This window comes from Lactuca sativa, chromosome 2 (genome assembly GCF_002870075.4).
Source record: "Lactuca sativa cultivar Salinas chromosome 2, Lsat_Salinas_v11, whole genome shotgun sequence".
NCBI lineage: Eukaryota > Viridiplantae > Streptophyta > Magnoliopsida > Asterales > Asteraceae > Lactuca > Lactuca sativa.
In genome coordinates, this window is record NC_056624.2 from 223,120,056 (window position 1) to 223,130,167 (window position 10,112).

Consider the following 10,112-nt stretch of genomic DNA (forward strand, 5'->3'; position numbering starts at 1 on the left):
CGGTGGAGGAATAGTTCCATCAACGTAGCCTGTAAGTTGCTGGTAGGCCAGAAGAGGAACCATCTGTTTGTGTTAGAGAAAGTAATTGTTGGAGGAAAGTTTAATGGTGAGCATGTGGAGAACAGTAGAAAGAGGAAGAGGAGCATCGGTGGTGGTAGAGTCACCGGCCATGATTAGAATCAAGAAGAGAGAAAGAAGAATGGCGGTCAGGAAGATTAGGCTGATACCATATTAGGTTTTAGAAATCTCACTCAATATGAGAGATGTATATTGATCAATATATATAATACAAGTATAACAAACTTAACTAAAATACAAGATATATACAATCTCATATAATTTTCTAAGATTTGATTGAATCATTCCTATTAACAACCAATAACCCATAGACCAAAATACGCACCAACCACCAACCAACATTTAAAGGAAGCACCGAGAACCAACAACAAAAACGTTTTGAGCTGGATTTAACATGATAAGAACTTTGGAATCATAAAACTCGCCAATCTAATATTTAGATAACTTAAAAAATTAAGACAATGTTTGAACTTACTATCTAATCCAAATCTGTTTCGCACCTCGCAAATCATATTGAAACGAAATAACTGATAAGTTATGAGCATTACATCAATCCTATGGTGCACATGCAAACACTAAAGCTTTGGATCTATGTTTCTCTAGTTGTACATGCAAATCATCCAAAGCTTGTAAACCCTAATTCTAGCATACAAAAATCAAAAATCATAACTATACCAAGGTTAGGAAATTACCTTTCAATTGTAGCTTGAAGATCTTGAGCTTTGAGAACCTAGAACCTCAATTGTGATGCCTCTAATGAATCACAAACACCAAAGCAAGTTGGATGATCTTGGGGAGAGGGGAAGGAGGCTCAAAGTTATCTCTATGATCTCTAGGGTTTAAGTGGTAGTCGAATTGTGAAGCCTATGGTCCTTTATATAGGTGAGCTGCTAGGGTTTCAGTCAAAACCCTAATTGGATTGCTTAGGCCTTAAGCAGTCCACATGAACCTTCCAGAAGCAAGGCTTGGACGAATTCAATGTGGGCTTCCCCTTTGATTTCGTCCATCCCTTTCTAAGGGATCCACAACCCAAAATCCAATTGTCTTATAATTGCAATCCCAGTCCCCTAGGTTCAGTTAGAGGTGGCAATGGGTCGACCTGGGTTGGGTTCGGGTTCAACCCATTTATTAATTAGGTTGAAAATTTCAACCCAACCCAACCTGTTTATTTAAATGGGTTGATATTTCCAACCCAACCCAACCTTTCAGATAAATGGGTTGTCATCGGGTTGACCCATTTATGTAATTCTCAAACCAACCAATTAAATAAATTGGTTAAATTTGGGTTGACCCATTTAAAATAAAAAGAATAAATAAATTAACTAAAGATTACACCACTTAAATTAGTTACAGACTTAAATAAAATTTCAATGTATGACAAAAGCACAATCACAATTCATATATACAAAGAAATTATTAAACTAACATTAAAGATATGTAACTTCTAAGAGATTTTTTAGAGTGGTTAGTGTTGTCGGTGCCAAGCGAAAAGGTAGAAATTAGGATTCTATTTTTTTAAAACATAAATAATAATACAAACATTGTAATTTATAAACTAATACATAGATTAATACATGATAATATTTTAACAATTATTAAATTTAATATAAATTAAAGTTAAATGGGTTGGTGGGTTGAAAACGAGTTGATAGTTTTTACCCGACCCAACCTATTTATTTAAATGGGTTAGACAGGTTGACCCATTTAACATAAATGAGTTGAAAATCTCAACCCAACCTGATAATTTTGGGTTGGGTTCGGGTTGGGTTAGTGGGTTGGGTTAGTTTTTGCCAGCTCTAGGTTCAGTTAACTTATGCCATAAGAACTGAAGTTACCATCCAAAGCATTTCAAACTCTTTCACTTCTCCAATCAAACAACTTTTTTAGCCATATAGATACTTTGATGGGGACCCTATTGGGAATGATAACATGTTCTTTCTCATGAATATTGTGTTTTTAATTAATGGAGTTATAGCATGGTACCATATTTACATATGAAACCTTAGCTCTTCGTTAGAAGTCTGTTTGATAGTGATTACTTTGTTGATTTTGAACCTCAGAGGGAGGTCCCAGGGAGTTAGGGTTACTAGAGGGTTTGTAATTAGTAAGATATATTTTTCGATTGAATCTAACAATGTTAGCGTTTAATACTTGAAGTCTAAGTCTGATATCAGATGTTTTCCTTTGAATCTCTGTAACATTCTGCACCTTTAAGGTTGTATCTGGTATGCCACAACTAACTTATTTTTCGAGTTTTTTTAAGTTGTCATGTTTGACAAGCCAAAAAGTAGCTTATAAACTAGCATTTAAAAAACCTATTTAGACTAGCTTTTTAGTAACCTTTTTAAAATATTCCAAATGTACCCCTTAATTAATTATAAAACACATTCTTTTAATTGTTCTTTTATGTCATTTCATATATTTTTAGCTAGTTTTACGAAACGTCATTTTTTTATCAGCTAGCTTTTTATTTAACAATTAATTTTTTCAGCTATCAGCTTGTATGCCAAACACAGCCTAAGAATATCACAAAAGAAAAGTTTGACCAAAATCTATCCTTATTTTTAGCGATTTACACATCAACGAGGCACCCCAAATTCTGAAATCTTTTCCACAAATCTATTCCTGTCATTCCTCTAGTAGGTTCAACACATAGTATATGGTTGTAATATCTTTGAGTCTTTCATGGTTGTTGGATCGTTCCTTTTGTGATGCAAATCATTTTTCTTCTTCTTCTTCTTCTTCTTCTTCTTCTTCTGTAGTCTATTCTACTCCATCCATATTCTGCATAATCGCCATGAACTCCACATAGGCACCAAAATTTCCGTTGTAGTCTCTAAAAATTCTGGCGACCCTTCGTCTCCTCTCTCTCTCTCTCTCTCTCTCTCTCTCTCTCCATATTTTTCTAACATTTGGTCATTGTAGTGAATATAGCTAAATGTAAAATATGGATGCAAACCATGTTTTGAAAATCGGACCGGACCGGTCGGTTCGACCGGTTCAACCGAGAACCGGTCATGGATCCGGTTCTTAAACGCCAAAAAACCGGTATTCGTGTGAACCGGTGAAAACCGATAAAAACCGGCCTGGTTGAACCGATAAAACCGGTCAAAACCGAAAATTTTAAAAAATATTTATTTTTTTTCATTTTTTGTATTTTTTTATATAATTAAGTATAATTATGACACCATCCGGTTTTTGAGACCGGTCCGACCGGTTGGACTACTTGAACCATCGAACTAGTAAGACCATCGGTTCGGTCTCCGGTCCGGTTTTCAAAACTTTGGATGCAACAACAATACATGATAACATAATTACTGAATTGAACTCAGAAGGTAATATTTTATACATAAGTTCTTGATTTTTTTGAAAGAAAAACAGAGAAAAAGAAAGAAACAAAAAACTTGTGCTCTCAAGTTATCAAAGAGAGAGGTGGAGGGAGTAAAAGACAATTGAACAAAAGATTATCTTGATTTATCTTTCAAATATTTTCTGTCCAATTTATAGTGAACATATAATAGAGTAATGTAATAAAAAATTGAATATATATAAACATAAATAAACTTATACGAACGAACATAAACGAACGTTCACGGACATAAATGAATAAACGAGACAATTGTTTTTGTTGAATAAATGAACATAAACAAATTTTTCGTTGAATGTTCGGTTTGTTTACAACCTTAGTCTTAGGTGCTGTTTGGTTCGCAGAATGTTGCTGAAGGAATTTGAATTGAAATTGGAAAAGGAATCTGTCAAGAATTTGAATGTTCGGTTTGGAATTGGAATTAATTCTAAAATCTATTTGGTTCGCAAGAAATGGAATTGGAATTCATGTAAAATGACATAATTACCCTTTTTGCATGTTTTGCTTAATTTTACCTTGTTTTCTAAGTTATATGTAAAAATACATTATGGAAATTATAAAACAGTTAAATTTCAGTGGTGGGGGCAGTGGCGGCGACAATGGTGGGTGGCAGTGATGGTGGCTGTGACGGTGGTAGTGATGGTGGCGGTGGCATTGATTGTGGTGGAGAACGTAGTGGTGATGGTGGCGGTGTCAGCTGGTGGCGACAGTGACGACAATGATGGTGTTGGTGGTGGCGGCGGTGGTAATGGCGACGATGACGGTGATAGTGGTTGTGGCGGAAGCGCTGGAGGTCGTTGGGGCGGTGGTGGTCGGTGGGGAGGTGGTGGTAGCGACAATGGTGGCGTTGGTGGTGGGCGATGGTGGTGGCAACGACGATGGTAGTGGCAGCGATGGTGGCAACGGCGGCGGTGATAGTGGTTGTGGTGGCAACAGTGGTGGTGGTGGTGGTCGGTGGGGCAACAGCGGTGGTGGTGGTGGCGGTGGTGATAGCTGCGGTGGTTAGTGATAGTGGTGGTGGGTTTTCTGATAAGTACAAAACAATGAGTATTTTTGTAATCTGCCACTTTCCTTGATAAAAAGGAATGTTTTCCATCAAACTTTGGAAATAATTCACTTTCCTCCATATGATATGGAAAATTTATTTCATTTAGGAATCATTTTCCCTCCTTTAAGTTCAACCAAACACATAAATTCGAGGGAATTGGAATTCCCCTCGAATTCCATTCACTTCCTGCCAACAAAAGCACCCTTAGTCATATTTATTTCCGCTAGAAAACATTACTAGCTTACTTTCGATTTTGTAAACACAAATATTTTTTTTGTTAGAAAACTCAAGAACGTTATGAGGTAAGCCTGTAACTGTAAGCACTAAGAAGCGACAAGGCCCGTATAAGAAGTTGCCCAAGCCCGTGAAATAATACAGAGCCCTAAAACTTATCGAAGACGACTAGAATCAAACCGAAGTAGAAAGTAGAAACGCAGGTGAGGAAGTAATCCCAATTCTCAACAATGGCGTCTGGTAGCGAAAGCGTGGCTTTGGAAAGAAAGCTAAAAATCGTATCGGCTCTCTGTAAATCCCGATCTCTGGACCCTGTAAGTTTCAATCCAGCTTTCTATATGCATTGATTCAGTTCAGTCAGATCATATCTGATTTTAGTTTTCGCCGCTTGAATAGTTGAACTTCATTATCGATTTTGATAATCATCGTTCTAAGTATTTGATTGATTATTCTTATAAAGTTTTCTTGCATTCAGTTTATGAACTCATGTATGTTGTTTAGCTATTCCAATCTTCACCAAACGCGCGCAAATTATCAAATGTTAACTGTAGGATATGTACATTTTTACCTTAAACAGTTGCATCGGCATATTTTAATACTAGTCATAGCGATCGTATTTGTTTAGCTGTCTCTTTATGATATGTAGTTCAGCAATTCTATGTTCTTCTACAGTTCTACTAGTATTTTTTAGCTCAGTCAAGCTGTATCTGATTTGAAGTTTCGCTCCTTTGAGATTGATTACGAGACTTGATAAGTAATTCTGTAAGCATTTGCTTGATTACTTGCATATTGTGTTTAGTTTATGAACTTATGTATCGTCAAAGTAACAAGTGCCAACAGTGCCATTGATTAGTAGCTTTATCTCACCATTTTGAGTCTCTTTATGATATGCAATTAGTTCATTATATGGTTCTCTATGGCTCTATAGTCTATAGTATGTTTCAGTTTCTCCATGACCATTTTATGTCATAATATGAAATTGAGTTATTTCTTTTGGGTTTCAGTTTCTTTGTTATGGTTTATAATGAATACAAGCTTCCAACTATGCTGTAGTTATGTAGTTTTCTCAATTTCGTTGACTTCAATTTGCTGATTATAAAATGATCTTCTTTAGGAAACCCCATAAGGTAAACTGTTTCGACTTTTGGTGCTTTTACGTTTGCGGAAGTTTAGGTTGCAAAATAACAACTCACAAGATACAAAACACAAATAGAATAGGGAAATATAAACAGGTTCAGGCATAGAAGTATAGAACTTGGATTGGTTTGAAGCAATGAGCTTAATTCTATCTTGTATTTGTAGTAATGTAGTCAGATTTTTAAATAGAAGTGCTTTACAAACTTTTTGTTTTTGCATTATGCAATACTGATTGTATCCTGAACTTTCTTCAACTTCTTTTACACAGGCAAAATTCTTGGATGATGTGAAGAATGACCTTAAAAGCTTGAGTCTTAACATTGTGAAGGCTGCTCTTGAGAACAATGTGGATGTAAGTTCATACTGGTTTTGACTTTTGAGGATGTGATATAGCATTCATCTGCTAAAAGCAAATCTTCATAGGAAACATGTTACTTTTATTTGGCATGGTTGGTTGTGATTTATAAAAGAACCTTTACATTTTATTACTCACCTTTTTTGCAGTTCAACAAGTGGGTAACATTTGCTGAAAACTTCCCATCAGATCCTGAGGCATGTCTAAAGGGCTTAAGCCAATTAAATGAATACTTGACTGAGAAATCTGTTCTTGTGGGTGGTGGATCCACCCCTTCTGAAGCTGATATAATTGTTTTTTCAACTGTTCATCCATATGTGGTATGTAATAGTTATCTTTTATGCTAGCTCATAGCTTCTAATTTCTTTTTATTAACAAAAACTGTTAGTTTTTTTAAACTTTTTTTTTCGTTTGTTAAGCTTGATTTGCTCTTACACAAAATATTTTCAGATTAGTCTTGCGGTTTCAGACAAGAATAAACTGCCACATCTTATGAGATGGATTGATTATATTCAGGTAATTGTATTTCTTTTCCTTGAGGTGTCATGTACTTCCTAAATATTTTTCCAGTCTTATGTATTAATGTATTATACCTTTTTTTTCAATCTTTTTTAAGCAATGTACCTTTTTATTCTGCCCATTTTTGTTTGAACTAATTGATCCTCTGATTCATGTTGCAGAACAAGCATGACTTAAAAGAGCTGTTTGAGTGGATTTTGGTAGAGAAGGCCCCATTCGATCCTCCAGTGAGTAGAATCTTCAATCTTTATAGATTTCAAATGCACGAAATCACACAACATACTTTCACTTATCTGTTTATTATAACATCCTAATTTCATTTCTTACTATTAGTCTATTACAACACTGTGCTATGAAAAATCTACCAAATGACGAATGTCATTCAAATACAAAGCAATTAAATTCTGAATTTTTTTATTTAATACTTTCTTTTCAGTTGGCAAAAGTGACAGCAAAGGTGGAAGGCGAGTCAAGTACAAAGAAGGCTGAGTCAAGCACAAAAACGGCCGAGTCAAATACAAAAGCATCAAGTTCAAAAGCTGAAGCCCAGAAAAAATCTGATGGGGTATGCATCTATTTACTAGAAGAAAGTAATATTGAAAAAGAAGAAAGTGAATAAATAGACTTACATGAGTTTTTCTTTGAAGTCGAAGAAACAAACAGAAACAGCCACAGAGAAGAAGAAATTGCCTGAAAAGGCAGCAGATGAGAAAGAAAAAGAAAAAGAAAAAGAAAAAGAATTAAGTGTGAGTTTATTGAAAATACAGGTTGGACTCATTCGTAAAGCCTCCAAACATCCCTCAGCCGACAGGTTATAACAAATTAATCTTTTATTTCATTATCTTCTCCTCTCATGTATCATAATATTTTCATTTTAATTTATTTTTTGGGGGTGGAATTTGATGGTTCAGTTTATTGGTGGAGGAGATAGATGTTGGGGAGAGTAAATGCAGGCAGGTGGTTAGTGGTTTAGCAAAGTTTTGCACTCCAGAAGAGTTAACGGTATTAATAAATAATAAAATAATACCCACTTTCTCCATTTTTATATTATTATTATATATAGTGTGAGTTGTGTTGATGGTATTTGAGTTTGCAGAATCGTCTTGTGGCATTAATTACAAATGTGAAACCTGGAAAGTTAAGAGATGTGGTTTCAGAAGGACTGGTTAGTGAAGTTATTATTATATGTTATTTGTTAAAATTTAAAGACTAGTGTTATCTTCATCATCATCATGTAAAGTACAATTTGTCTGTTATCTTTCATTCCAGGTGCTATGTGCTTCAAATGCAGATCATACAGTCGTGGAGCCTTTGGTTGTTCCCCAAGGGGCTAAAATTGGGGAATGTGTCACATTTTCCGGGTATTTATTACTTTTCCCCAATATTAATTAATTATTACCCTTTGTTATGCTTGCTTGCTGATTATATAATAATATAAAACACCAGGCACGAAGGGAAGCCAGAAGACGTCTTGAACCCCAAGAAGAAACAACTTGACAAGATAACACCGGTAATTACACCTTCTTCTTCACTTCTTATTATTTTTATCAACACTCACTTGAAGGAAAAAGAAGACATATCATATCATATCATATCGTATAATATATGTTGGTTATTGTTTAAGTAACATGAATTGTTGTTGGGTGCAGAATCTTTTCACAGATGAGAAGGGTGTGGCCACATTCAAAGGAGCCCCATTTATGACATCTGCTGGACCATGCACATCTTCCATACCCAAAGCCACTATCAAATGATGATGATGATGATGATGATGTGTGTAATTGGTATTTTTCTCACATATGCTATTAGCTATCCGATACTTGTTTGTATAAACTATATGTATGCATGATCAACAGCCCAAAGTTTTGAGTTTTGACCTTGGCTTGCTTCCTTATTGATATGGCTATTATTCAACACAGAACACCTATTTTTTTTTTTTTTTTTTTGAGGGAGGTATAGGATAAAGCAACACCATATAAAGTCCTACACAGAAACAAGGGTGATGATTAGTCTGAGCAATATATAATCTTTAAGCTGTGGGTTGGGGTAGGTTTATTATAAATGGTATGATTGCATTGGGACGGGTTGCTTGCCACGTATGTAGGCAAATTTTGAGCCACTGGCATCCATATGGTTTCTCTTTGGTTCAAGAATTAGATTCGGGATGGGTTTCAATGGCCTGTTGCTGATTATCTCCCTACTAATATCATACATTAGCATGCGTGAGACCCTTTCACTCACTTGAAAACTTGGTAGATTGACGAGCTTAGCAGGTAAGGAAAAGTCATGTTTGTAGGGGCAATCAGCAGCACCAATGTTACCAAAATATCCGTGTATTGTTGAATTACACGCCAAATGAGAGAGAACAGATTGGAAAACTTAAATTTCATTGGCTTGAAAAGAAATTACAACACTTTAAAAATATACAGACATTGAAAAAAACACAAGACACTTCAAATTAAAATAAAACATTAGACATTTAAACTTAAATAAAACATAAGAAACTAAAAATAGCACACAAGACAACTTCATTCAAAATATTGAGGCCATTTACTCACATCTTCCCAAAACTATACAAACCAGAAATGTTTGTTACTTCTGAAGAGCATTAGCAAGCAACATTTCATCATTTGTAACCTAATATACACAGTGTGAAACTGTATTGCAACTGCATTTATTGATCTCCATTTGACCAAGATTTGAGCCTTACTTTGTTGGCTCCTTGTAGCTGTTTCGTGGTTGTACCGTTTGGGTGATCCTAACCAATGCGCCAGCCAAAATTATTTCTTTCCTCTTTGCTCCACATACAAAGCATTTTCATTTTCAGAGATGGAGAAGGTCAGAATATGATAGAAAATATAAAAAAGTAAGAGTTGAATGAATAAGGTTTGAATGTGGTGAAAAATGAATAAGGATGTTGGTATTTATAGTAGATGATGAAAGGTTTAATTTTTTTTTTCAAAAAAAGGTTAGATTTTGAAAATGGGGTCTTTTTTTTTTTTTGGGGAAAATGATGTGTTTTTTTGACATTGTAATTTGTTTAAATAGTAAAAAAAAACACAACAATCTCGCTCTCTCATCGGGATAACTCTCGACATGCCGAGTTGGTGGGGTGGTTTTTGCCGAGGCCAGCTCGGACATGCCGAGCTTCACCGATGTCGACTCTGTTCAGCATTACTATCTTTGAGCCTCCCTATTGATGCGGTTTTGTTTATTTGAGTTTTAGGGCGTGTTTGAGATTGCTTCTCAAACTTCTTATTGACTTTTTGGAAAAATCAAGAATTTCTGTCTTTTTGAAAAAATCAATTTTCTATTGAAAAGTTGGTGTTCACAAAATATATTTTTTTTAACTTATTAACTTTTTGAAAAACCAA

General features: G+C 35.1%; 2 protein-coding genes and 1 long non-coding RNA gene across 4 annotated transcripts in view; 2 read left to right on the plus strand and 1 right to left on the minus strand.

The window, feature by feature from the left end:
- The first annotated feature begins 4,163 nt into the window (after positions 1-4,163).
- On the plus strand, positions 4,164-4,451 carry LOC128132483 (uncharacterized). The gene has a single exon (XM_052769079.1). The coding sequence runs from the start codon at positions 4,164-4,166 to the stop codon at positions 4,449-4,451; it is 288 nt and encodes a 95-aa protein (XP_052625039.1).
- Positions 4,452-4,883: 432 nt separating this feature from the next.
- Positions 4,884-8,659, plus strand: LOC111884014 (probable methionine--tRNA ligase). 2 transcript variants are annotated; one of them, XM_023880344.3, is made up of 12 exons: positions 4,884-5,041; positions 6,133-6,216; positions 6,369-6,539; positions 6,670-6,735; positions 6,900-6,965; positions 7,175-7,303; positions 7,386-7,549; positions 7,650-7,740; positions 7,835-7,903; positions 8,008-8,099; positions 8,185-8,248; positions 8,388-8,659. In XM_023880344.3, exons 1-12 carry the CDS (start codon positions 4,958-4,960, stop codon positions 8,490-8,492), a joined length of 1,185 nt encoding a protein of 394 aa, XP_023736112.1. In that variant the 5' UTR covers positions 4,884-4,957; the 3' UTR covers positions 8,493-8,659. The 2 variants fall into 2 exon arrangements, with proteins under 2 accessions (XP_023736112.1, XP_042755531.1); XM_042899597.2 differs by having other exon boundaries at positions 4,885-5,041; positions 7,392-7,549.
- A 447-nt stretch (positions 8,660-9,106) lies between these two features.
- Positions 9,107-10,112, minus strand: part of LOC122196557 (uncharacterized) — a 3,558-nt gene continuing 2,552 nt past the window's right edge. The window contains exon 2 of the long non-coding RNA XR_006188593.2: positions 9,107-10,112. This exon is cut by the window's right edge and continues 679 nt beyond it. This is a non-coding gene — a long non-coding RNA (uncharacterized LOC122196557).